General features: G+C 40.4%; 1 protein-coding gene across 2 annotated transcripts in view; it reads left to right on the top strand.

The window, feature by feature from the left end:
- The window catches only part of GLI3 (GLI family zinc finger 3), a 276,407-nt gene that overhangs the window by 232,813 nt on the left and 15,714 nt on the right, over positions 1-27,880 (top strand). For both annotated transcript variants that reach the window (XM_012496984.2, XM_030796692.1), the window contains 2 exons: positions 25,885-26,034; positions 26,911-27,075. In XM_012496984.2, the coding sequence (XP_012352438.2) occupies positions 25,885-26,034; positions 26,911-27,075 (315 nt within the window). The remainder of the gene's footprint in view (positions 1-25,884; positions 26,035-26,910; positions 27,076-27,880) is intronic.

The raw sequence follows: 27,880 nt of genomic DNA on the forward strand, positions 1-27,880 counted from the left end.
AGGTGGGTGCATTGCTTGAGCCCAGGACTTCAAGACCAGCCTGGCAACATAATGAGACCCTGTCTCTATTTTAAATAATTTTCTTTTAAATTCAGTTTCCCCATATAATAATGGAGTATATATTTTTTTCATTTTCTGAGTTTTCTATCTTGATTTACCTTATATTTCATTTCTGGCCTATTCCTAGACAGGAAGTTTTTTTCTCTATGCATTTTTCCTTTCCTGGTCATTGCTTTTAATAGCAAAGGTATACTGGGTTTTTGTTTCTTTTTATTTTATGTGCAATCAACTTATTGAATACTCTTGATGTTTCCTCATTCCTCTGTATTTTATGTCTTGGGTTTTCTAATAATACACTCCTATGATCTGTAAGAATAATTTTATCTTCTTAAATATCAGATATATATTTTTCTAAAATATCAGATACATATTTCATTTCTGCCTCATTGCATTGGATAGATTTCTTGGAATTGTGTTAGATAATTGTGTTGGTTGTATAACACCAGTTTTGTATCTGGTATTAAAGGGAATGCCTTTGGGGTTCAACCTTTATTATTCTCTTTACTGTTCAGTTAAGATAGATAATGTTTGGGCATGTGAATGAAGTGCCCTTCTTTCTCCTCCTAAATTTTCTAAGACTTTTATCTCAAGTGATTGTAGTTACTTTACTGACTGTTTGCCACATAGAGATTACTGTGTGGTATGATATATTTCTATGTCTTAAATCATGTTTGCATCCCTTGAGTGTGCCAGGTGAGTTACTCTTTTGATATGTCGCTAGATACAGGTTTCCTGTTTATTTATAAGTTTCACATTGTTATGACTGAGATTTATATCTTTGTTTCTTTTTTTGTGCTGCTTTGATATCAAAGACATGGCTAGATGTAAAAAAATATATACTCTACGTCATATCTATCATTTCCGTCTCTTGAGTGCCTTACATAGCATAATAATTTGCTCCTTGAATTTCTGAAATAACATTCTGGTAAAGCTGTTTGGATCTACAGCCTTTTGAGAATAAAGTCCTTTAATAATGATTTTTAAAATTTCTTTTTATGACTTGGGTCATATTTGAATGAATATGAGTTATTTCTATTTTCTCCAGAAGAATCTCGGGTTTTGATGAGATTTTCAACTTTAATGTTATCAAACTGTGGTTATTTAAACTCTTATAAGTGCCTGCTGTACACTTCATTAAATCACCTTCATTATTTTATTTTTCTGTCATTTGTGCTTTCACTCATTTGTTTAGTTATGTCAGTGGTTTCTTTTTTATTTGTTTCATTTTTTTTTCCAGGAATGAGTTTCTGAAATTAGTTATTTATGCTGCCATGTTAAATTTTAATTGTGTCTTTTAGGAAATATTTTTCTCTAGCGTCATTTTCTTGGGCTGAGTTTTGCTTTTCCCTCCATAATTTCTAGTGTGAAATGCTGCTTTCATTTCTTTCTTTCTTTTTGAATAATACATGCACTTCGAGATTATAACATTCACTTTAATTTACCTTTGACTTCCATGAATTTTGACTCTCTTCTTTCTTTTGATATTACAAAATAATCTCTAATTATATTTGTATGATTTATTCAGTCATTAATTGCTTATTCCTCAACAAATGTTTTCGGATCTACTGCTATCAGTCGGACACTGTTCTGGGTTCTGGAGATACATCAGTGAATGAAACAGTCAGAGATGCCTGTCCTCATGGCGCTTGCATTCCTGTAAAAATACAGGCTCTGAAACTAATACTAGGCAACTGGTGCTTGGTTTGTCACTACGTGTTACATGCCAGGCACTATTCTAAGAGCATGCACTAACTTAATCCACTCAGTAACCTAATGAGGTGGATATTATCATTAGCCTCATTTTCCAGATGATGGAAACAAGTCACTGTGAGTCTGAGCAGCTTGTCTCTTGTCACATTGCCAGTAAGTGGGAGAGCCAAGTTGGCTTCTTACAAACTATGCCAATAAGTATGCTATGATTTCTTATAGCCCCTGGACGTGAGACTTTGCTTATTAGTGTTTAAGCTTGTGGTACCATTTTATAATTTTATCTTGATAGAGATTCAGATATTTTATTGAGGTTATTTTCATGATGTGATATATATGATATGCTGTGGTCAAGTGAAAATAGATTCTCAGGCAATACTGATTGGTATGTGTCTGTTCTTTCAGCAACCCTAATGATGTTCAAATTCATTTTGTCTCTACCTGTTTGTCTACGTATTTTATTATAAATTGGTACTGGTATATTAAATCTCAGGTGATTATTGTTCTAGCCATATTCTTCCTATTTTAACAGGTTTTGCTTTATGTTTTGATGCTCTGTTATTTGGTGGAGAAAAGTGTTGCCTTTCTTTAATGATTATGTTAGAGAACAACTACAGCTGTTGTCGCTATTTAAACTTTTTGTCATTAGTCTAATTTGTTTAATATCAAGATTATTATCACTAATATATTCATCTGTTTATTTTTTAACAATTCTCTGTAATTTTTAGTGACTTTCTTATGAGCATTATAGCTGTGTTCATCACCCTCTGAGAAACTTTGCCTTAAAGTGGGTGGCGTTGAGTCATTTATTTTGAATGTGAATTTTTGTGTGCCCTCTCAATTCTTGCCTTTATTTGCACGTGTGTGTGTGTGTGCGTGTGTGTGTGTCTGTGTGTGTCTTGCCATGTTTTCCTTATTTTTACCATGGTCAATTTGAAAGTAAACACAATGTTTTAAAAATAGTGTCTTTGCTTATACATTTAATGAACACATAATTAAATGCATGATTTCTAATTGTGGAAAAATAAATATCACTCCTTGCCTTCCAAACACACATACATGATTTTGCAAGACAATTTATAATTTAAAAACTGTTTTTACCTTCTGTCTTTTCTTTCTGTTTTATCAATTAATGCAGTAGACTCAGTTGTTATTGTAAAATGATTAATTTTTCCATTATTGTCCCCCTTGCTTATTATTTTATATGTTTGTTTTTATAACAGTCTTCAACTATGTTTCATATTTTGCCCTGTGTGTTAGTTGACTTCAATGCTGGGTCCCCTCATGCAATGGCTTCTTCTTTCCTGAAATATTTTTGTTGTCATCCCTTTGTCCCTTAGTAACGATTCAAGAATTTGGCAGAGAAAATTTTATTTTCTCTTATATGCATTTATTAATAATATTTTCTAAAATGGATTGCAGAACACTAGTTCTGCAGGATGTCGATAGGTATCAGGTGAAAATGAAAGCTAGGATAAATAGAGTTAACCATACCTGGCTGTGAGACTTATCCAAGCCTTTCTTATGCCACTATGTCTTGCAGCTCTTCAAGAGGAGAATGTGGTCAGGTTGGCCTCCTAACACCATTGATCATAGAATCCTATTTCTGATTAGTATATGGCAAAATTATGTTAACTTGTGCTTTCCTCTTTGGGAGGATACTTCTGTGTTTGTTTCCCCTTTTTTTAACTTTTTTTTTTTTTTTTGAGACATAGTCTCGCACTGTTGCCCAGGCTGGAGTGCAATGGTGTGATCTCGGCTCACTGCAACCTTCACCTCCCACGGTCAAATGATTCTCCTGCCTCAGCCTCCTGTGTAGCTGGGATTACGGGCGCTCACCACCATGCCCAGCTAATTTTTGTATTTTTAGTAGAGACGGGGTTTCACCATGTTGGCCAGGCTGGTCTCAAACTCCTGACCTCATGATTCACCCACCTTGGCCTCCCAAAGTGCTGGGATTACAGGCATGAGCCACCGCTCCCGGCCCTCCTCCTTTTTTTTTCTTAACATGTTTTAATGGTGCCAAATATACCTAGGTCTTACACATGAAGTTCAGGTCTGGTTTATGCCAAGAATGTTTAATTCTGTTGTGACTTAATTTATCTCAGTTTCCTTTATTCCACTTTCTTCTGTCAGGACATGTTTGGGTCCATGATTTGATCTGATTTGGTTTCCTTGGTCTTCAGTCAGCTCCTTGCTGCCTCCACTGTGGGTTTTGTCCTGCTGTTGTGTGTTTAGACTGCTTCCTATCCCCCTCAGCCTTCTAGCCACATGTTTCTCCACTTGAATGCTTTCTTTTTTTATAGGCATCATTGCTTTTTTTTATTTGGGAACAGAAAGCAGATATTTCTAATTTTTTTCTGATTGTTTTTCAATTCTTTGTTTACAAGCTCGCTTTTACTGAGTCTTTAGTGGTCCTCCCCCTTGTCCTCAGCAAGAAAAGAATGTTCGTGGACCTCCTATGACTGTGGGGGCTTTTGGCCTATGTGCAAGGTGTACAAAAATAATCCCATTGCATGTTGGAACATTTCCTATCTCAACTCACAAATATTTTTAGGTTTTTAAAAATTTGTTTGCTTTTTCTGATTTATTTTACATTGTTTCTAGAGCTTTGAATTAGAATGCATTCATGTACTTCAAAACCCAGCAAGTTGTAAAGTTTATATTGAAAAATCTTCCTCTTTCTTTTGTCCTGTATCTGCCTAATTATCACTCTACTCTACAAATAAACTATCCTTAATTTCTGCATATTTCTGGAATTCCTTTCTAGGTACATAAGCAAACACAAGTATATATTTGCTTTCTCCATCCCCTTCTAAGATAGAAAGTTCCCGCCATGCTTCCAGTGTGTAACACAGTCAACAGATGAGCGTGCTTGGCTCAGCCTGAGCCAGTTCTGTGATTGACAGGCATTCAGCCCTGCAGGATGAAGGTGGGATGTTCCCTCTGCCTGTCTGGATGAGACATTGCCACTGGTTCTTCTCTAGTTAGTACAGCATGTCATAGCGTGGGTCTCTGGGTGTGTGGCTTTCAGTTCCCCTACTGGCCTGAGGCCCTATCCATGAGGCTGCTGCAGGTGCTCTTTTTTTTTCTGATTCTGTAGAGCCTTGGGACTCAAAGTGTGCTTCATGGACAGAGAATGGATAGTATGCATTTAGAAACTTTGATGGCATTTTGACATTGCCAAAAAGTGTAGGATTTAGAGGTTCTTTTCATCAAACAGAGGATAGACTCATTTGGATGTTATCAAATTCAAGATCGCCAAGGAGAGGTCCCCGCTTGTTCTAGTCATGTGTAGCAGGACCGCATATCCATCGGCGACAGATAAGAGAGGCCAGAATGGTCCTTCACCACAGAGAAGCTTCAGGGCCCCTGATGCAGGGCGTTGGAGATGTGGTGTCTGAAAGGTGTAAAAGAGTAGTGGATGAGGGCAAGAATAACCACCCTGGATGACTTTGACATACTTGTGGTTTATGGGAAGATGTTTGCCTAATTTTGTGGCCAGCGAAGCCCCAGTAATCCAGAGCCGATGAAAAGCAATAGTATCAATTAGAACCTTTTTCTGTCTTTGTGGACAGTATTGAGTTCCGGTTCAGAAGATGTATCCAAAGGGCCACATTGCATAAGTCAAGACTATGCTGCTCTGTGAGGGTGCAGCAGTCTGTGGGGTGACTTTTCAGTGCTGCTGTTGTGCATACAGTGATGAAGGCAGGTGTCCTAGGTCATTTTCATTTTTCCCCCATGTTAATCCAGACGGTCTCATTTTTTTTTCTTAATAGTTTTTGCCATCTAAGGTCCAGCATTTATTGATGATAACTTCCTATCATGGCGTAATGTCCTGTGGAAAATGGTATGCTACTCTCTCTTCAACAGGAAACTGCATTCATCTGAAAAATCCATTTTTCATACTCAGTAAACTTCCAACTTCTCAAGTCACTTGATACCAAATGTGGAAAACCTTGGACACATTTGAACAAAATCTCAATGCACGTGCCCATCACACTCCATAGAGGGTGAAAGGCCATGTGGGAGAAAGCACAGAAGATTAAATAGGACATTGAAGTAGGTTGGGGTGAAAACTAATATTTTTAGCAGAAGAGAAAGATGCAAAATAATTGCAGGTGTTAGTTTATATTTACATCATAAATTTACATAACAAAAAAAGTGCTTTGATTGTTGATGTCCAAAGTTGATGAATAATTTGGTGAGTAATGTAGAGGTGAAAATATCCATAGCTTGTGCATTAAGTTGGCTGTGGAGTGTAGTTTGTACTGAGCCAATGTTAACACCATTCAGAGTCTCTGCCAATAAAATCAAGTCCTCTATTGAAATGCTCTAATTTATTATTTTACTTTCTTACTAGGAGTAATGCATTTTGTACTTCATAGTCTGATGAAAGGTGTTAAAAGTTAGAGGTGAAATTTATTTTTGAGGCATTTAAGAAGGGAAAAATTATATAAGTGAGGGCCGTGGAATAGGTCCCATTAATGAATGCGTAATTAGCAATTTTTATGACATATCCTGTGTCCTGCCACGGTGGGAAGCAGTTGTTTGCAGCATATTTTGGGCTTCTTTTGAATGGTTTTTACAGGCTTTCTGGACACTTCAGATAAGAAGCAGTAAAAGAGCTATTTTTTTAATATGTATAAAGAAAATACAACGTTCTCTGTCACATGCTTGGAATTTGAGCCTGTGGTGTGAATACCTTAGAAGAGGTGCCATATATTGATTACTTCAGCCATCTCAGTTTACTTATAAAATAAATGAAGTCAGCCCCTGGCTCCTCTAAGTCCCTAATGACCATTTCCATCCTTTACCACCTCTTTCCAAGCATTACCCTAGAATGACCTGGTGGAGCCAGCTTAATGACAACATGTGAACCAAAAAGAATTCCTAATTCTTGCCCTTTGCAAAAAATAAATTAAAATGTACATTAAAAAATTCTAAGTGTGCAGCCAGCATATAGGAGATATCTTCTGCCCTAGAGCAGAAGCTTCCCTCCTCTGAGGTAGAGCAAGAAAACATCAATATTAGAGCTAAATCAAGAAAATCTTTTCAGTGCATCTGGATTGGTGAACAGCTTAACTCCAGCTACAATGAAATATGAGGAAACAGATTATTGGTTCAAGTTATATATTTATGTTGCACCAAGCACCAGTTCCTGAGCACCTGCTGTGTGGAAGTCAGGGTAAAGGCCTGTGGGGTACCAGGATGAATGTGATACAGTTCCTCTACTCAGGAAGCAGTCCAGAAGGGGTCAAAGCCATGCTCACGCAAAATAAACCCAGCTAGAAAGCAAAGCAGAAGTTATCATTTGAGGGATTTTGATGTTCAGGAGAATTAGGACACACACAACGTCCAGCCAGAACACCAGCTCTTTCTCTTTATTTTTAAATTTCTATTCCTTGGACACTTTTTTCTTTTGCTCATCTAATCATATGACCGTAAAGAGCAATAGTGGGTCTGGTACTCTGTATTCTGGAATGATCATTGGCATCTGCCAGAATTGTCAATAGCGTTCACTTTAGTAAAATGCGAACACTGCAAAACTCCTAGGTCCCAGCCATGCCTAGTGTAAAAATGTCAGCCTGCAAAGTTGGTAAAGTCCAGCCACCACATAGTGACTTTTAAGGGTGTTGTAAAATTCTTTCCATAAATAATGTTAAAGAAGAAAAAAAAAAAAGCTGGACTTCTCAAAATGTCAGGTTTCTTTATCAACCTTCCAACCAATCAGTCAGGGAGGCCGTTCCTTCCTGGGAGATGGTACCACAGGCTTACATTATATCATGTATGGAAACATCTGGGGGAAAAACTCAACTCCCATTAAAAAATGTATTTTATATAGCCCTGAAAGGAAAACAGTGAACGCCCACACCACTCACAGCTGAGATTACGGGAGTGTCTCTCCCAGCAGCTTTCCCACATGAAGAAATAAAAATCCCAATTCTTCTGCCCATTGTTTTATGGCCACATGGGCTTGCACAGGAAATCAAGGAGGAATTGTAAAACACTGCATTCACAGAGCTCAGTTTCACTTTACCATACTTGCCACATACAGATGCATCAGATCAAATCAGAACAAGATGTGATCTTACTGAGAAAGAATCCTTATAATATCACGTTACCTCCCCCTGAAAATTCCCCCAAGCATGCATAAAATCCAGAAGACCTTAAGTAGAATATTGAAGAGAGCCTTTAAGGCTGAAAAGCAAGCTGCATTTACCTTCCTTGTATCATATTATATATACATATTACAATTATGTCAGCGATTAAAAGCATTGTCATGCTGCATTATGAACTGTTTTTATGTTTAGGATTAGATAATTCTTCCCTCATACCCCCTCAGATTCCTTTTATGTCCTAAGGGCAAATCCTTTCTCTTGGGTCAGGAATGTAATAAGGTAGGTTTTCCTCTCTCTGGGATATTGTGTCTGTCTCACTGTGTTTAAATTGATTCAGAAAGCTCTTCAGAGCAAAATACAGTATTTTCTTTGTATATGAGCCAGCGGTTGACTAACCCTTGGGGAATTCTCTGTGTTGAGCATTTTAAAGGTACAGGTTGGGTATGTTTGAACTGCCGATGCTCAGTGAAGACCACTGGGAAAGTGGATTGGCCGTGGCTCTGAGAGAGGCCTTTTCTCTAATGTGGACTCGAGGAAAAAAAAAAATCATTGTTCCAACAAATAATTTTTAAATGATAAAATAATTTAGGAAAATTAGCCAGCTCATTTTAATAAGAATGGATCAAGACCAAAATAAAGAGGGAATTATAGTTTATATAAATGTATGAACATACAGTTTAAGGGCATTTAGCCACCAAAAATAAATTTTCTAAAAACAGCAGTTTTCTCTCCATCCACTGTATGAAGTGTTAACACATCCCTCCTGAGAGTTGAACCACAGGCCCTGGGATCAAAACAGAGCAAATTTACCATTTACACTGAAGGGGACTTTCACTTAGATTTGGTATCTCCTTCCAGACCACCAGTTAGCAGAGGTCATGCCAACCAAGGATAACTAATTTAACCCTTGTAATGTTGTAGTGCCCCAGAGTCTAGGATCTTGGAATATATACCAAGTATAATCAGAGTATTAGCAGTACACTGTGTGTGTTTGTGTCTGCATGTCTGCATGGATGCTTTTGGTTTTCTCCCTCCCTCCCTTCTTGCCTTTCTTCTTTCTTTTCTTCCTCTCATTTATTTTAATGGGTACACAGCACCCCTTCTCTTCTGTGCATTTTCTGTAGCATTTAATTAAAAGGCATTTGGGAAATGTTCTCTTCTGTCGAGGCCTTTGACTTTCTCACAAATGAGCAAACTTTTTTGACCTTGAGGTTACCACTTTTTTCCTCAGCTACATCTGCATAGTGGGTAGAAAGTTTAGCCCTGAATTCTGTTCTTATCTATGCCACAAACTCATGGTGCACTATTAGGTAAGCTTCTGAACCCCACTAAACATCAGGAAAACCCTCCTGTGGGAGATGAGGTGCGAGGAGCAGGCAGCCAAGTAGAAAGACATCGGACAAGCAGGCCAGGCAGAAGAGTTGACATGAGCCAAAGCCCAGTGTGTGCAGCCTACACACCAGGTTCCTGCAAACAGATGAGAGAAGATAAACCAGGAAGGAGCATAATGCAAACAGCCATGTTCCCACATCTATGATGGATGGATTCACATCCATCATGGGTGGCAAGGACCTTAATACCTACAGCCTGGAACCAGGGGACCCATCTTGACTTTTTGCTAAACAAACTATGCTCTTGATACTTGTACTGCAGTTGTGTTATCTGACAAATGAAATATACGGACATCATTTTGCATGTACTTTAGATAAAATAACTAACAGGACACTTTTACTTTAAATATCCAGGTAACAAAATTTGGCCAAACATTGAGTTTCAGTTAGTTTCAGTCTGGTTTATTTTGCAAGCGCATTCATTATTTATTCCCCAGAGAGTGCTGAAATGCATAAACTTTTAACCAGTTGCTCTGGTATAACCACACTAAATTAATATTCTGTTCATATGCAATGTGGAGATCATTATGAAAGCCACATATATGTCACAGGCATGTGCCTGAAGTGTCAAATGAAAGATTTTAAAGACTTGAATGATTATGCAATATACACTGGCCAAATATTCCCAAGAAAATCTGCTTATAAAAATAAGTTTCATGGAATAAAAATCCCAAATTAAAAACATATTTTGAGAAATAAATTAGCACTTCTTGAGGAATGAAATTCTTACTTTGGTGGGGAGGTAAAAGACAAAGCAAGAAAACAGAATTGCAGAAATGGCTGAAATTCAAGAAAAGTCACCCTCCCCCAGGAGTGATTTCACCACGTGAAGAATGGTGCTTAGCACAAGCCAGGCTTTCTTCCCAGTTCCCCTTTGGAAGGGCCACAGAATTTTGCACACACACACCCTTATTTATTTGTTTTAAATTGCCAAGTTTAAACGTGTGTTTCTAGGTAAAGTGCCTTCTTTATTTCTCCAATGAAAATTCTGTAGGACCAACCTTACTTCCCTTTTTTGACTCTTCAAACACATTAGTCATGGTAGGGGGCAAAATTTCCATTCCATTAATGAGATTTCCACAAGCAGATTAAGGAGGAACTATGCCTTTAATTTTCTATTCATTGACAGCATTGCGTTGGGAAGAAATCTCTGTGCAAATTGTCCACAAAAACAATAGCTAGGGGCCCAAATTCCAGTGAGTTAGAGTGTAGCTTAATCTTGTCAAGGATAACTTGGTCTTTGTTTTTCCTCCTTCATCTGATGCTTTAATGAATTATTTCAAGAGAAACCTACGATAAAGCATCAGCTTATTTTTTTCTACAGCCAGTGGGACATAACATTGAAAGTTACGGTTACCATTTAAATGCCAGAACCCTTATCCCACAGTTACGTCAACATTGTCATGGTGGGCAAAAATAAATTTTAAAATTCTTTTCATTTATAACAAATAGGAGCCAACTAAGATAACTCTGAATTATGTCATGACTAACTCAGAACCCCAGTCTAAAATTATAGTCTGAAAGGAGGCCCTCCTTGGTGGACCCTACAGGCATCTGTGATGCTTAGGTTTATCAGATTGTGGGGAATAGAGCAATCACAGGAAATTGCTTCCGTTTCCTGTGGCTTCTGATTGTCAAAGCACAAATCTAAGGCAGGCAGCCAGTTGGGAGTATATTGAGGCCTGGGACCACATTGGCTCCAAAGCTTGTTGTTTTCAGTAACACATTTCTAATAACACATTCCTCCAGCAAGTATTTACTGAGTTCCTACTATAGGCTGGGCATTGTTCCAGGCACTTGGAACATATCATTGAACAAAACTGATAAAAATCCCTGGCTGTGTGGAATTCACATTCTAGTGGGCGGAGCAGACAATAAATATTAAACAATGTCAGTCAGTAAATTATAGTGTGTTGGAAGTGATAAGGGCCACGGAAAAAAGGGAGAGCAGCAGGGTAGGGCGTGGAGAGTTCAAGGATGGGGAGGTTGGACGGTAAGTGGGGTCATCAGGACCAGGATTGAGTAGGGTGATGAGTCTCTGTAAGGAGGTGGCATTTGAAGAAGAACTGCCAGAGGTCAAGTTATCCTCGCTCAGTGACCCCATCCTAGACGTGACCACACGTTTCCAGCTGTGGATCTCTACGTTGCCAGCCTCTGGAGGGCATTTTCCTCTAAGACCCTGGCTCTGCTCTGTCTCCCTTGTTCCAGGGGTGGTCAGGTGTGCCTCCAGGTCAGTGTGGTCCTCGGGTTTCCTCTCACTCCACCTTTTTTCTTGCCAGACACTTTGTCACACATCCAGCTCACTTCTGGTGACCACTCATCTGCATTCTGGGATGAGGTCACAGTCTCACTTTTCCAGCAGGCCTCCTTGATAAAACGCTGTTGCACAGAACTGAATTTTACAGGCAGCATGGGAGAAACAAAAGATTCAAAACAACAAACAGCTTAAAACTCAAGTGCTATGTTGATTTCTGTTTGCAACTCCTTAGCCCCTTCCAGCACAGGAATTTCAAATGAACCAGTTTTCCTGCTTAAGCCCACACTCCAACATAATGCTAGACATTTTCTGTCTTTCCTGTCCGATCCCCTCAAACTTACTGGGGCTGGCAAGCTACCACTGGCAAAAAACTTAACACTTCCTTGCCTTAATCGCTTCTGTTGGGGTCCTCCAAAGACACCCTACATGATGACATGCTCTGTCCCCTGCCATTTGCTGTGTCCTTTGTTCTCTCCTTATTTTCTTTTTTTGTTTCCTTATCTCTTAAAACACTGGTCTTGTCATTGTTTTCAATTTCTTCCTTTTTCATCCTCTGTACAGTCTCCATTGGTCAGGGGTTTTCAAATTGGGCTTTGTGAAATCTTTAAAATACTGTGTAGGTGTTTTTTAGTTTACCAAAGATAACATGGGGTAGGGAAGGGGCCCACATTCCTCCATCAGCTGCAGTCTTTCTTAGATTCTCAAATCTTTATGTCCAGGATTGTCTTCTCTGTGGAATCTCTCTACCAGAGATGTCCTGGAGGCATCTCCACTATGATATGTTCCACACAGAAGGGTAATTGTCACCAAATCTCCTGGCCCCCCAATGCTGTTATTGTCTCAGATCTTTCAAGCTGGAGACTTCGGTATCACCTATTACTCCTCTCTCTAATTCGTCACCCACAAATTATTCCGTAATGTCTTTCACATCTAGCCCCTTACTATTCATCCTCCTGGCTTACTGCTCTAGTTCAAGGTCACAGCTCTCTTGGATGATTATAGCAACTCCTAGATGGGTTCATTGCCCAGTCTTTGCTTAGTGCCTCTGTGATGTTGCTAGAGTTACCTTTTATAAGCACAAATCTGATCATTGCCCTGCTTAAGACCTGCTCTTGGTTGCCTGGGATCTGGTTGCCTTAGGGCACTCAACACCACTTATAATTTTTCCCCAGGCTGCCTCTGCAGCATGCATCCTACAGCCACTCACCAGCATGTGCACACATACACGTGCATACACACACATATGCACAGACACGCACACACATTCCCCAACCATACACTTGGCACCATTTTCCAACACGTTGTGTTTTTTCCTAACACTGGGCCTCTTATCTCTCTTCCCTTCTTCCTCAATTCACTTTTTCCTGTGTCAGCCTCCCTTTCTTCCTTCTGAATTCAGCTCAGTTACCCTGTTTATGAAACCTTCCCTTCTTCACTATTTTATTAGTGCCTATCCCATTGTTTCCCATTCACCTTATTTAGACTCAGGCACAGTGCCTATGTCTCATATATGTTTTGCCCATGGCACACAAATGAATTAATCCCTGTAGCCTAATGTCTGGGCCTATGCTCTTTCTCTAAACTCTATGCCTTCTACTAACAAGCTAAAGAAAATTACAGTCTAGGTATAGAACAGGTGGTGGATACTCATATTGTGTGTATGGAAATTTTGCTTTTATATACTTAGATGTACTGTTAATAGGGGGTCGAGATGTTTAGGAGGGTATTGCACACCAGGGTGGCTTGTGAATAAGAGTTGACTGAAAAATGATAGAGTTGATACGTCTACAGGTTGAAAAGCATGCCAAAGCAGAGGGGCTTCCTTTCCACCTTGGTTTGGTAGGACAAACCTAGAAAAGCCCTGGGCAATGCGCCTGCTAGTTTTCTATGATGTGGGGAACATGAGAGAAGGAAAAGAATCATGCATTCTTCTGAGGAGCTTACTTTTAATTGCCAAGCAAATGTGTCCGTGCACTGAAGGCTAATTTTTAGACAGTATTCGTTTCTGCATTCCTGCAGCCAACCTTGGAGAAGATCCAATGGACATGTCTTATTCTGTCTTGCCTTTTCAGTGTTTAGCACAGTAACTGTCATTATCATAAATAAGCTTTGAGTGAAAGTGAATGAATGAGTCAGCTCAGCAGGGACTGTGGGCAGATTTCCAAATGGATAATTTTGCCTACTTGCCTGCCTCCTTCCTTTCTTCCAGTAGTTCTTGAGACGTGCCTGTGCTTCTGTGATCAGCAGTCACCATCCATCTCTACACACACACACACACACACACACACACACACTTGCCTTAATCTATTTTTAATTGCCAACGGAAAGTTCTCCCAGCACTTACCATGTAAGACCCTCCCTTAGCAATGTGACGAGCAGTAGGCCTTCAGGGAGAGCCATGACCGTGGATGTAGTTTGGACTGTGGCTGGTACCAAAAACACTTCTCTACCTCCCATCTTCAAAAGATTTCATTAAAACAAATTGTCAACTTTTCTCCCAATATTAAAAATACTCTCTCCAAATCTACTTGAAATTCAAATACATTTTATTGTAACTGTGATTATTTTAACCTATATTTTAGTGATCAAAATTATATCAGAATTTCTAAACTTGAAGGCCAGTTCAAGAGCTGATTGTTCTAATGTTCAGAATCAGACTTCAGTGATGTGGAGGGAGTATGGTTGCTTTCGTAGGGCACTGAAGACAGAGACCACCCATTCAAAGTTGGATCTCATTTTTCATTTACTTTTTTTATTTTATTCTTAACTTTTGAATTTTCTCAGAATCACACTGTTTCAGATCCTTTACTAGTAATACCTATATGCTTAGGCTTCATGTGGATTGCTGAAATCATAAAAATTAGGAAATACAGGCTAACATTCTGTGTACTTCTAGATACTGGTACTCCTGGTAGCTTGATTTTTCAACAGGAAAACTTCGTGTCTACCTTTGTAATCAGGGAGACTAAACATTAAATCTTCTCTGTTCTTCTTAGGGATAGTCATCATTTGTCTGTGTGTGTGTGTGTGTGTGTGTGTAAGCAAGCATTAATCACCCTAAAATTAAAAGTGCAAGTGTACTATTATAAATATTATTATACCTATTCGTCCTACGTTTCAAAGTTTTAATAGCAAAATAAGCATTATGTTTCTTTTGGAGACAGGGTCTTGCTCTGTCACCCAGGCTGGAGTGCAGTGGCGCAATCTCAGCTCACTATAGCCTCTCAGGCAGCTGGGACTACAGGCGTGTGCTAATTTTTATTTTTATTTTTTGTTAGAAATGAGGTCTTACTATATTGCCCAGGCTGGTGTTGAACTCCTGGGCTCAAGCAATCCTCCCACCTCAGCCTCCTAAAGTATTGGGATTACAGGTGTGAGCCACTGCACCCAGCCCAAAATAAGCATGATTTTGACAACAGGTTGAATAGTAAAATTGCTATTAGTATAGAGAGAAACTATCCATTAACTCTCTTTTCTGAATCTGGCAGAAAACCAAGCCCATAGGTGAGGGAATTTTAATGCTCTGGGATACAATCTGGCTTCTGAAATCCTTAACTTGGAGATAAATGCAATTGCAATGGATGGTAATGCTTTCTCCATATGCTGGACTTGTAGGAATGATCCGTGCATATGAGTGACAAATTCATTTGATCCTTTGGAGAGGTTGCATTTATAGCCACTTTCTTAGCTCCTCTGGCCTTTCTATTTTCCTCATCTAGGAGCCAGTTGTGGAACAGGAAATTGGGATTTAACTCCACCTCCTTTGGAGCTAGAGCTCAAATCAGAAACCTTGACTCTTACCATGTTTGCTGGATTTGTTCATTACAGAGATGAAATAGAAGGTGCCTCTTTGGAGAATGGTTTTCCAAATAATTTTTTTCCATGACTACACAGTTAAAATAATTTTGCCTATCTGTGTTTAATAGTCTTTTTAAAAATTATCTCTAGAATAGATACTACTGAATCCTTACTTGCTTAACTCTTTGTATCTTTCTTTTTGGTAATTAAGCCTCTAATCAATTTGCTTAAGAAGAGTTTACTGGTTTTGTCATTTGGCTGAAACAAAGTTGATATTTAAAAGGATCTGGTACAAAATTAAATCTGCCCAATAACTTGTAGAAACGATGTGCACAGAGTCTTAGAATGGTTTGCAGATGTCACTTTACATCTCCATGTAAAATCACAATAGGACTTAAATACAGGTCACTCCAGGAAAGAAACTCTGAGAAGCTCTTTAACAAAAGGCACCTTATTGGATGGTGAGAGAAGCCTCTTAAGAGACAACAGTTATATTTTCGTTTTAGTAAAATAACTTAGAACTCAGAAAACAAAATTTTAAGAGAAGGAGCACTTTTATAGTTTCTAGAAGGAATTAGGGACCTGTCTTAGCCTGTTTCTGTTGCGATAACAAAATATCTTAACGCTGGCTAATTTATAAATAATAGAAGTTGATTTCTCACTGTTCTGGAAGCTGGGAAATCTAAGGTCAAGACGTCAGCTGTTTCAGTGTCTGGTGAGGGCTCATTCTATGCCTCATAGCTGGAGCCTCTGGCTGTGTCCTCACACAGAAAGGGAGAGGGCTCCCTCCAGCCCCTTTATAAGGTTACTAATCCCATTCATGAGGGCTCTGCCCTCTTAATCACCTCCTTAAGGCCACACCCCATTTTTTTTTTGAGATGCAGTTTCATTCTTGTTGCCCAGGCTGGAGCGCAATGGAGTGATCTCGGCTCACTGCAACTTCCTCCTCCTGGGTTCAAGTGATTCTCCTGCCTCAGCCTCCCGAGTAGCTGGGATTACAGGCACCTGCCACAATGCCCAACTAATTTTTTGTGTTTTTAGTAGAGACAGGGTTTCACCATGTTGGCCAGGCTGGTCTCAAACTCCTGACCTCAGGTGATCCACCCACCTCGGCCTCCTAAAGTGCTGGGATTACAGGCGTGAGCCACCGTGCCTGGCCAAGGCCCCACCTCTTAATACACCCACACTGGTGATTAAGTTTCAACATATGGATTTCACGGGGGACACATTCAGACCATAGCAGGGCCCTTAAGGCACTTTGAAGAATGAGGATGTTTCCTTTTGACCTAAATAATATAAATAACATCAACCAATATTATGAATACTTACTTCTTAGAAACTCTTCTCAAAAACTCACATTTCCTTCAGTTTTTAGGTCACCTTAAGTCAGCACTGTGATTATATTTATATGAGTTTGAGCCTGGAACATGTGCATTCCTTAGGGTAGGGTGGAGGGTCAGCTAGATAAATTATATCACAAATTTTACATTTATACCTAGTTATTATATAATCCAAGGTAACAGAAAACCGAAAAGATAAAGATTCTGAATTAACAGTGTGTCAATTTTTCAAGCATCTTTAGTAAATTTTAGAATATATCATGGATTAGAAACTATCTGCTTTTTCAAATCATGCACTATTTTGCATACTTGAACTGATGTTAGTATATGACGTTTTCTGGTTTTGTTCTGTTAACAACTGCACAAAGTTCAGGTTTCTCCATCTTTCCACTCATCTCTACAACTTGGATGATGAGGACAGAGGAATACAGAGAAGTTGTCATTTATGTGAGGTTCCCAGGTTGTTAACTGAGACCAGTATGAAACCCACTGGGAAATATTGTATCATAAAAATATGTTCCACAGCCGGGCACAGTGGCTCACGCCTGTAATCCCAGTACTTTGGGAGGCCGAGGCAGGTGGATCATGAGGTCAGGAGCTCGAGACCAGCCTGGCCAATATGGTGAAACCCCGTCTCTACTAAAAATACAAAAATTAGCTGGGCGTGGTGGCGCATGCCTGTAGTCCCAGTTGCTCGGGAGGCTGAGGCAGGAGAATCGCTTGAACCCGGGAGGTGGAGGTTGTAGGGAGCCGAGATCATGCCACTGCACTCCAGCCTAGGCAACAGAGCAAGACTCTGTCTCACTCTGTCTCAAAAAAATAAAATATGTTCCACTTTGACTCAACCCATCTGTGTGTGTGTGTGTGTGTGTGTGTGTCTGTCTGTCTGTGTCTGTGTCTGTGTATGTTGTAGCAGAAGTTGTGATTAAGACTCAGTCTTGTGCTTCAATGGAAAAACACTTGCTGGGCCCTACCCCTGTCAGTCTGAAGGAGAGGTGTAGCTCTGGGGAGGTCGGATTCCATTCTACCTGGCTGTTCCTTCAAGCTTCTTCCTATTCTCCCACGATTTCCTGGTACCAGACTTCATCACCAAGTATACTTTTGTGAGTTTTTCTTTGGAGGTGTGGGGTGGGGGTGGGGGTTAATATCTTTATTGAGATATAATTTATCTACCATGTAATTCATCCATTTAAAGTATACAGCAATTCGTATGTTTTGATATATTTTCAAAGCTGTGCAACCAATACCACAATAAATTTTAGAACATTTTTCTTACCCTACAAAGAAACCCCATACCCTTTTTCTGTCATCCCCAATTTCTCTATTCACCCACATTTTTTAATATATAGATTTACCTATTCTGGATACTCATATAAATGGAATCATGCAGTATTTATCTTTTCATGGACTGGGTTCTTTCATTTAGCATGCTGTCAAAGTTCAACCATGTTGTAATGTGTATGTGTATTTCATTCCTTTTAATAGACTTTTGTTTTTAAATGTGAAATGATAGTGTTCTGCTGCAGTGAAACACAGTCCAACTTTCCTCGGGGAGGTCTGGGGAGGTGATGGGGTGGGTTGGGAGCCATATTTTAGGTTAGTTCATTTCTCTTCTCCAAATCCAACATTATAAAGCCCTTTGTTCAGATAAAACATTTACCTTGTTAAAGAACTTTGCCTTCTTACACATAAGAAAAAGTAATTTTTTTACACATTTGTACCTAAAAGCAGGATTCAAATAACAGCCAGGAAGAAGTCCATTTATTTATTCATTTTTAACCAAGAAGCATATTTTTTATCTTGTTCTAATTCTTAATATTCACAAATCAGAAATAAGAAATTGCTTTATTTTTATAAAGAGAATGCTGGTTTGTACCCAAAGTCTTGAGTCCTCTTGGTATTTTCTGGTATAATTTTATAGTTATGTCAGAAACTGAAAGATGCCTTGATATTTGTATTAACCAGTTTGAATTGAAACAGGCATTTTGTGAAGTCTCAGGGAGATCCCTCCCACAGCAGAGGCTGTTTCAGGTTTTTAAATAATCTGTTAGGAAGGAAGATTGATGGGTGCCACCAAAACAATTTAAATTATTTTATTTATCTAAAATTAAAGTGCATATTGAGATATAAGGCCTATTTCAGTCCTGATAGTCTGTGATTCATGTTTTTTTCTATGTCTGCCTAGTGATGCCTTTAGGAATCCAATTACAAGGTATCCCCAATATAATCCACATCATGACAGTTGTAAAACTTTCAAAGATGTTACATTTATCAAGTAATACACAAAACTGAAAGGTATAGACCTTATTTCAGGCAGAAAGTTTTGAGAGATTCTTGTGGAAAGTGTTCTTTTAGGCAAAACATTTCAGTCTTTCTTGCAAATCAGTTTTAATATAAATTAAATTTTAATAGATTCTAAATTATTTTCCCATTTTTTTCTTTTCAGAAATATTTGTGGACTACTACCTAAAGAGTAATAGGCTTATAACATAAAGTCAAGAAACACTGAAAATTGAGCTTACTTGAATAGTTTACTTCTTTATATCCCGTCTTATGTCAAAGTGGAAGACTTTCTTAATATCTTTCCCCAGCAAATCCCATAGAAGTTTCAAATTATCGAATCCTGTTCAGTGTATTAATTAACTCAAGCTGCATTTATGAGCTCACCTGGTAGAGTAACATAAAAAGATTTTGAAACTATCAAACATTTCCAGTTTGATGTTCTGAGAAGAGAATGTTTCAGTTTTATTTTCTGTCTTTTAAAAATATAATCACCACAACAAATGGTGGCATCTTAATGGTTCAAGAGAGAGAAATGTAGTAAAGGCATGAATTGGAAATACAACTGAGGGTGGAGCAAGTGTGCCCAGCCTTCCACCAGTGACTCACCAGATAACCCAGTGAACTGCCAGCCAGAAAGGCTGTTCCATTTTCTTAGATGTTTATATATGGAACACCCTGCTTTCTAAGCCCTTATTCTATTTTCTATGAAGGCCATAACACCACCTGTGTGTGCACATGGGTGTTTGTGTGTATGTGAGAGAGATCATATATATTTGAAAACTGTGACCATATATTTTGCTTTTACATGTAGCTTGTGCTGTGATGAACTTGAACTTGGCATCGTACTTTGTAGGAATCTTAAATTGATAAAGCAGTTATGTGGGATTTGAGAAACATTAGATACTGACAGAAAGACTGGCGTGAAATGTACATGCACAGGAGAGCTGTCTGGAAACTGGTGAGGGTTGAGCCTGAAGCTTTGCATTTCCCCCCTCCACTGTTTTTAGCGGTGCTTAAAGGTAATATTTTTATTACAACAGTGGAATTCACCTTCTTGATGTTAAGAAACTGGCTGATGTAAAGAGTGGACAGACTTTTGAGGCAGCCAGGTGTGTATCTATGGATTAGTGATTCCCTCGGGCAGCGTTTGAATGGGGATGTGCAGATCTTGCACACACATATTTGAGCCTTGTGGTAGCATTCTGAAGAAGTCACTTAGAAGGGAGGACACTTATCTATCCAGAGAACTGTGTTTCTGAGTGGGAACTGGTGGAGAGGAGACTGAAAGAAAGCAGAAGTGTACTTCCCAGCCTCATGAGCTGCGTGAATGCGGCTTTATTTGGAGAGCTGCGAGCCATGGACTGCATGTGTCCTTTCATCTGGAGGGTTAGGAGCAGACCAAGGGAAAACTGCCTGCTCTGAGCTAATAGTGAAATAACAAAGTGAGAAGAAAGGACCCTGATTAGCTCAGTAAACTCCATTGTGGCATCTATTTTGCTGCTAGTGAAAGAAAGCCTCACTTTCCCATTTCTTCCTGTAGCTCTCCAAGCCTCCTTGGTGGACATCCAGGGCTCGGCTTCCCAAAGAAACTTCCTTAAAAGAAAGAAGCACCTTCCGCCTCCTTGATTGCTAAACCAGCTTGTGATTTCTCCCACCTTTCTGTGGGCTCCCGGAGCCCCAAAGGAGTGGAAGAAACAGTGGAAGAAATACTGAGTCTTGGCTCATTTTGCTCCCATTCGATGACAGTTAAAAAAACATCACTTCATTGGTTTGCTATGGGCTCATGAGGTGTTCACTTCCTCAGTCACCAGTTCCCTAAGGCTAATGCTTGCAGCCCCAATTGGAAAACTGAAGACATGGATCCATCGGGAAGCTCAGTGTCGGGACTTGGCTTTTCTGGGGAAATTTCCTGGTCCTGATGTCCCGGCCCTGTTTGTTCAGACAGGGAGAGTTCAGAGTGGCTGCGCCAAGAGAGTTGGCATGCCACATTGTAATTTACACCATCTATCTCTTTCTGACTCTCGGGCCTCTGGCAAATTGCATGTCTATGTGTTGGATTAGTTTGGAATTTAATCATGCATTATTTTCCCTCCAATTAAATTATTTATATATTTGATTAACGTTTTCACTGCTGGGAAATCAAATTTTCAGTGAAACCACAAATAAACTCGTGCCCATTGAATTTCAGGCCAGCTTCATACGGGGTCAATTCGTCCATTGAATGTTAAGAATTCATTGCCTATCACTTTTCTTATCTACCTTGGATTTTGGTGAGAAAAAGAATGTTTTTTTTTTTACTTAGTCCTAGGAATATGATACAAACAGTGAAGTTTGGTCTAATGTATGGTCCTCCCTTTGTTGGGGTGCCTTTTATAGCGCAGGATCCTGATTTTCAGTCCTTCCTACTGCCTTTTCTTTTCTCTGGCACTAGAACGTACCTCCTTCTAATTTTGCTTTCTCAGGCTTGAGGGCTCACCTGTCAGATGTTAGTATGAGAAGGAAACAGAGCTCATCCAGTTTGGGGATTAGCAGTCAATGGCCCATAGGCCAAATCCAGCTGCTTGTTTCTGTGCAGCCTGTGAGCTAAGAATGGTTTTTACACTTTTTAAAAGTTGAAAAACAAGTCAAAGAATATTTTATGACACATGAAAGTTTTCCACATCCATAAATGAACAGATAATCCATTCATTTAAATGTTGTCTGTGGCTGCTTACAGCCCTATAAACCCTAAAATATTTACTATCTAGCTTTTACAGAAAATGTTTGCCAACACCTGATCTAATTCATTACTCTAATTTTACAGATGAGAAAAGTAAGGTCCAAATAGGTGAATTGGTCTGTCCAAAGGTACACAACTCATCAGAAATTGTCTGGAATGCGTCCTCCATTGCCCTCCAGTGCTCTGCCTACTGTGATATAGGCCCTCAGATGAACACTCACTGCAGAGGGCAATGTACAATGTATTTTTTTTTTTTTTGAGACAAGGTCTTGCTCTCCCAGGCTGGAGTGCAGTAGGTGCAATCCTGGCTCACTACTGCCTTGACCTTCTGGGCTCAAGTGACCCTCCTGCCTCAGCCTCCCAAGTGGCTGAGACTACAAGCCTATACCACCACACCCTGATTTTTTTTTTTAGACATGGGGTCTTGCTATGTTGCCCAGGCTGGTCTTGGAGCTCAAGTGATCCTCCTGACTCAGCCTCCCAAAATATTGGGATTACAGGTGTGAGCCACCATGCCTGGCCCAATGCAGCTTTTTAAAGGAAAGTAAATATTTAGAACACATGCACATGTGAAGTCTGTGAGTTCTTAGAATTTTAATTTTCACTTGAAATCTAGTTCTAGGAAATATGTTAAGCTTAAAATACATTTGAACTACTTAAACAGGCAGAAAGATGCCTCCCTTTTTCCTTATAGCAATTGATTACATCCTCTGTGCAGCATTTAGGCAGTAAAGAAGAGGAAGATTGACTTGGTTCCCCACTCTCCTAGGTGTAGAATTTCATTTAAAGAAAAGTAACTATGGTCTCAATGCAAGTTTGAACTTAAGAGCAGTTCCAGAAAATTGCAAAAATATATTAGTTGGGACTCAGGTCTAAGGGGTTGGAAAGGGAACATTCCCAAGATGCTAACCTTACTGAAAATGAGGTTGCTTTAAGTGCCCAACATAAGTTTCCCCCACCCCTCCCCACATGGAGACAACACCAAGGGTGTTCATGCTTGCTGACTGGCGTGGGATTTCCTGCCACTCAAATTTCCACACATTGTCTCAGTGGCAAAGGTAGAAGAAGCTGGGTGCGGTATAAATAGGAAATGATTGGGATTTTTCCAGGCACTGCCCTCCTCCACTGGTTGCCAGTTCTCCCTTCTTTGCTCGGTGCTGGATCCCTCAACACCATTGTAGGCAGATTCTATACCTTCCCAGTTGCTTTGGATTACTAAAGTGTCCAATTTAAACCTCCAATCTCAGGTCCAATCCAGAGCCTTCCCTTCCCTGTCAGCAGCGAGGCACAGGCCTCAAGGGAACTGGCAGGTTGTTTGCCCTCCCTTTGCCACCTCACCTAAAGGAACTGGGGCCTGGGAGGGCTGCCAGGAGACACCTTCCCTTTCTTTCAAGGGTCCAGCTCCTCCAGTGTGTTGAATGAGACAGGAAAGGAAAAGATGAGAGTCTCTTTCTTTACTGGCCACTGTTGGCACCTCTTTCTTAGCCACCCCTGCTCCCTTGAGTAGCACCAGGTTTCCCTGATGCCCTCCTCCTCAGGGGCAGACATGCAAGCCTGGCTTTTCCCTGGGGTGTATGTGAGTTTTATGCAGGGGTATTTCCCACATCCTCACTGCTGAAGACGTGACTGAGCACACAGCATTTTAGGTCAGCCCTGGCAAGCTAACCCAAGCTTACCTATGTCACGGATGTCCACTTGACCCACAGAAAACTCATGCCTTCTCGCCATGCCAAGTGGTGGCAGTCTCTCCCTGGCCAGTTCTCTCCTGCCATGCGTGGCCCTCACCCTGTTCCTCAAAGGCGCCAGGCTCTGTTCTTCTGCAGGTACTTCTGTGTCATTGGTCCGCTGTAGTGTCCCATTCTCCTACCCCATCCTTCCCTGCACACCTGATCTGTCTACTCATCCTTCAGGTCCTGCTCTAAATGCTGCTTCATTGGAGAAGCGGACCCTGATTCCTGATGCTGCCCACTGACTTACGATCCCATTACATGTTTTTATAAAACACCTGGTATCTCCCTTCATAATGCCTATCACAACTATAATTGTATAGTAATTTAAGCCATGACTGGTTTCCCTCTGGTAGACTTAATTCCTTGGGGCAAGAATCATATCTGTCATGTTCTCCAGCACAGGGCCTGGTGTGAGCGTCACCCAGCACATCCTCATAAAAGCATGAGAGAGAACAGGGAACTATAAGACATGGAACCAACCGTAAGCAGTTGGCTCAGCACAAACTGTAATTCAGTTTCCCAATTTTAACTTTTCCTTTCTCCCTTCTGCGTTCCTTCCTTATTCTTCCCTTTCATTCTGTCTCCCTCACTCTGCTTGCCTTCCTTGCTTCCTCCCTCTTCCTTCCTTTTTTCTCTCCCTTTCATGTGCATTAATCCAAGGATCCAAGCTTTATTTCCAATGACTTGGAAAACTGAACCAAGAGCAACTGTTATGGAGTGGTTTTGTGTGATCACTTCTTTTTCTCCCTTTTGAGAATCCATAGAACACCTCTGTAAGATGTGAGCTTGGTTTCCAAGGCTGGGCTTCAGCACACATTTGGGAAAGCCCTGGTCTTGTGTATGGGCTACAAAGACACTAGAAGCAGACGTGCGGATTGAATGTTGTCCCCTGTCCAGAATATCTGTTCTCTTCCTATACCTGTGTGCATCATCATAACTTTTAAGAAACACTGACATGGAGCATGGTTGGCTTTTCATAGGAAGCCCACATCTGTTTGCCGCGGGATTGCTCCCCCACCACTGCAGTTTCTGTGTCATTTTTGGAGCTACTGATGGGACGTTGGCTCTCTTCTCGTGTGCTGCGATGTACCACTCTCTCTCTGCTGTTCATCAGATTTTTCTGGGAGCTGCTCCAAGGAGAGGAGATAGAGAACAACAATTTCTTTTCTCTGTCCTCACCCAGTTTTAAACTCCAGGAACAGCACAGAAAACTTTACTTTTGTAAATTTTTTTTCCCCCTAAAGCGGTAGGCCATCTAGTGGAGTAACTGGGAAAGGCCCACTCTGAGGGCAGAACTTCACCTTCAGACCCACAGCGACCACCGCTTTAGGAGCCCTGGACTCAGCAGGAAAGTAATGAGAGGTTGTGTCACTACCACGTGAGGCATGGAGCCAAAGGGAGCTTTCTCTTATTGAACAAAGTTTTTTGGTGATGTAGTTCTATGTATACTTGAGAAAGTGTTCCCACAAGCCTTAAATAAAGGCAAATAAAATGCAGAATCACCAGAAAATAAAGACCAACAGCATCAACCTAGGATACAAATGTCTTCAGTAGTCCATAGCTGAACATTGAAATAGTATGCTCAACCTGTTGAAATTGACCTTAATTTGATTCAAATTAAGAAGCTTCTCTTCCTCTCATGCTGCAGTAGGTTTCTAATGATTCCTAATTGTATTAATCCAAGAAATTAAATGATTCTAAAACCATGAATTGGTAAGTAATTCAGGGAACTTCATCTTTATGTTAAAAACCGTATTAATAGAATTTTAGACCTAGAAAGGCCCTTAGCAACTAGCGAATCCAGTCATTTATTTTCTACAAGAAGAAAACCAAGGCCCTGAAAGACTAACTCGTTTGTTGATGACCACACAGTCCTCTTCCTCAGTATAATTCTTTTCTTTTCTCTGCAATTCTTATTCAGGAAGCAATCTGATTAACCCTGAGCTAAAGTTTCGTTTGCAAGTGCTTTTGGTTTTTTTGTTCTGGAATTGTGCATGTCTGTGTGTGCCTTCCCTTTTTGAAGCCTAAGCCACGGTGCTAACCCATGGCCTAGTGTGTGAGAGCTGGAGAACATCTCTGCGGTTCTTTAGCCTCAATCGCCAGCCTTGGCAAGGAAAAATGACAGAGGTTCAGAAAAGTCAACAGTGGCTCACCCCATTTCATAACTAGCTGGTCCCAAACCTGGAACTAAACTCTGCTCTTCAGGTGGCCAATGTACTGTGGTATATTTCCTGGGATGCCAGGCTCCATCCCGGTCTTGCCACTCCCGCTGGTTAGGAAGCATGCATACAGTTAGCAAAAGCAAATTTACTTGAGAAGTGTACTAACTGGAATTTTTATAATCTGTGATATGGTAAAGTTATTCTTGTGGTCTTTAGAATTTTTAAGATTGGGGTATTGTCTGCATTTTCTTCTGTTGCCTTCAGAAATGATGAATACATTTCCATTTGATTTCTCTCTCTTTTTCCAAACCCCAGCATATAAATAACGACCATATTCATGGAGAGAAGAAGGAGTTTGTGTGCAGGTGGCTGGACTGCTCAAGAGAGCAGAAACCCTTCAAAGCCCAGTATATGTTGGTAGTGCATATGAGAAGACACACGGGCGAGAAGCCTCACAAATGCACTGTGAGTACAAAAGTGGACGGCAGGCACACGTGGGTCCCTCCCCATACTCATAAGAGCTGTGCAAACTGATGACGCCAGCTCAGGGGAAGCATGGTTGAGTGGCAAGAGAAGAGGGCTAGAGTATTTTCTGGTGATAAATGCTTTGGTGTTTGAGTGACTGAGTTGGACAGCGCAACTCTGCAGAGTGGCAAGCAGGCAGCGGTGGCTGGCACTGGGAATGAACACAGGGCCACCCTGCTGGCCACAGCCCAACAACTTATGGTACCATGGGGCTCAGAAGGCAAAGGGAAGTGCCAGCTTCCAACTTACAGAGTTGAAGTTGACTTTTAAAACAACTAATCCCTATACCAGGTTTTAAAGTTTTCCCTTCCTTTCCTAGTGAGTCCTCAGGCATAGGTGTATGGAGTGGGACGGGGCTGCCGCAAGGTTGTGCATTCTTCACTGAGGTGCCCACGAGGCGCACTGGGCACGCTGAGCCCTGGTACTTTACATCTTAAAGGCCCTTTACAAACATGATCAAATTCCATGTCTTTGTATGGACACAAAGCTATATTAATGAACTTTGTGCTGAATCTGAAATCAGTGGGAATTTGAGGAGATCAATGAGCAGATAATGAAACCCATTGTCCACATTGAGCGGTCTATTAAAAAAAAAAACTTCAGGACTTTTACTGGCACTGAAAACTCTTTATCTTGAACTGCACCAAGCTACATCTGAATCCCAATAAATGCAGAGTTTAGTGGACTTTTTGTTCCTGGGTTTTGAAAAGCTGCTGACCCTTGAAACGTCAGTTTTTCATCAACTTGGAGGGCGTGTTAGGCATAAGCTGCTGTTGCCATTGTGCAGAGTAATCCAGATTTACCTGTTGTCCTCAGTTTGAAGGTTGCACAAAGGCCTACTCGAGGCTAGAAAACTTGAAAACACACTTGAGATCTCACACTGGAGAGAAACCATATGTCTGTGAGCACGAAGGTTGCAACAAGGCTTTCTCAAATGCCTCTGATCGCGCCAAACACCAAAACAGAACGCATTCCAATGAGGTAAGCATCCTCAGTGGGCACGGAGCTTGCATAAGGAAACAAAGAACCATCCCGGGGAAGGCACATGGGAAGGCGCAGTGTGTTCGTTTTGTTTTCCCCTTGGCCATTCCCAGCATGAGCGGGCTCTGCCCCTGCAGGTGAAGGCTTGGGCTTCCTAGGTGGGACTGGAAACTGGATCTTATTTGGAGAATAATAAGAGATGAAGAGGAAACTTCTTAAAACCCCTGAGAACTTACTAGTTTCATGTTGTTTTGAACTGCCACCTACTGGTCAAACAGTGGGAACATTTAACTTGGAATCTGAGCCAGTCACTCTGCCCAAAATAGCAGGAATCCATGCAAAGGATGACCCCATAAGCCCCAAGGATATATTAAGAAGTAGCATGTTGACAGCTGACAGCTTCCTGCTAAGTCATCCACTTTTATTTGCTTCCTCCAAGTGGTATCTTCAAATGGTATTATATCAAAAAAGATTTTTACAGAGCAACCAGCCTTGGCTAAATGCAATTTTCAGACATTCTAAATTCCAAAGGATCTTGGAAAATGGTCTCAGAAACCCAGAATACTTTCTAGGCAGTTACTTAGGAAAACATATTGAGTAAAGCTTCAGGGTGATTCCTGTTGTGTTACTGTTATTTTTAGGTAGTGATCCCCCCTAAATTGTAGAGAGGCATAAGAATGAAAATTATTCCAAATTCATTGCTTACATTTTAGTGCACATCTCCCTACAGACTTCCGATTTGGCCTTGGAGGTCTAGCTCAAATTTTGACATGTCTGTGAAACCTTCTCTTGAATGTATCGAGAG

Source organism: Nomascus leucogenys, chromosome 17 (genome assembly GCF_006542625.1).
Source record: "Nomascus leucogenys isolate Asia chromosome 17, Asia_NLE_v1, whole genome shotgun sequence".
In the NCBI taxonomy this organism is placed as follows: Eukaryota; Metazoa; Chordata; class Mammalia; order Primates; family Hylobatidae; genus Nomascus; species Nomascus leucogenys.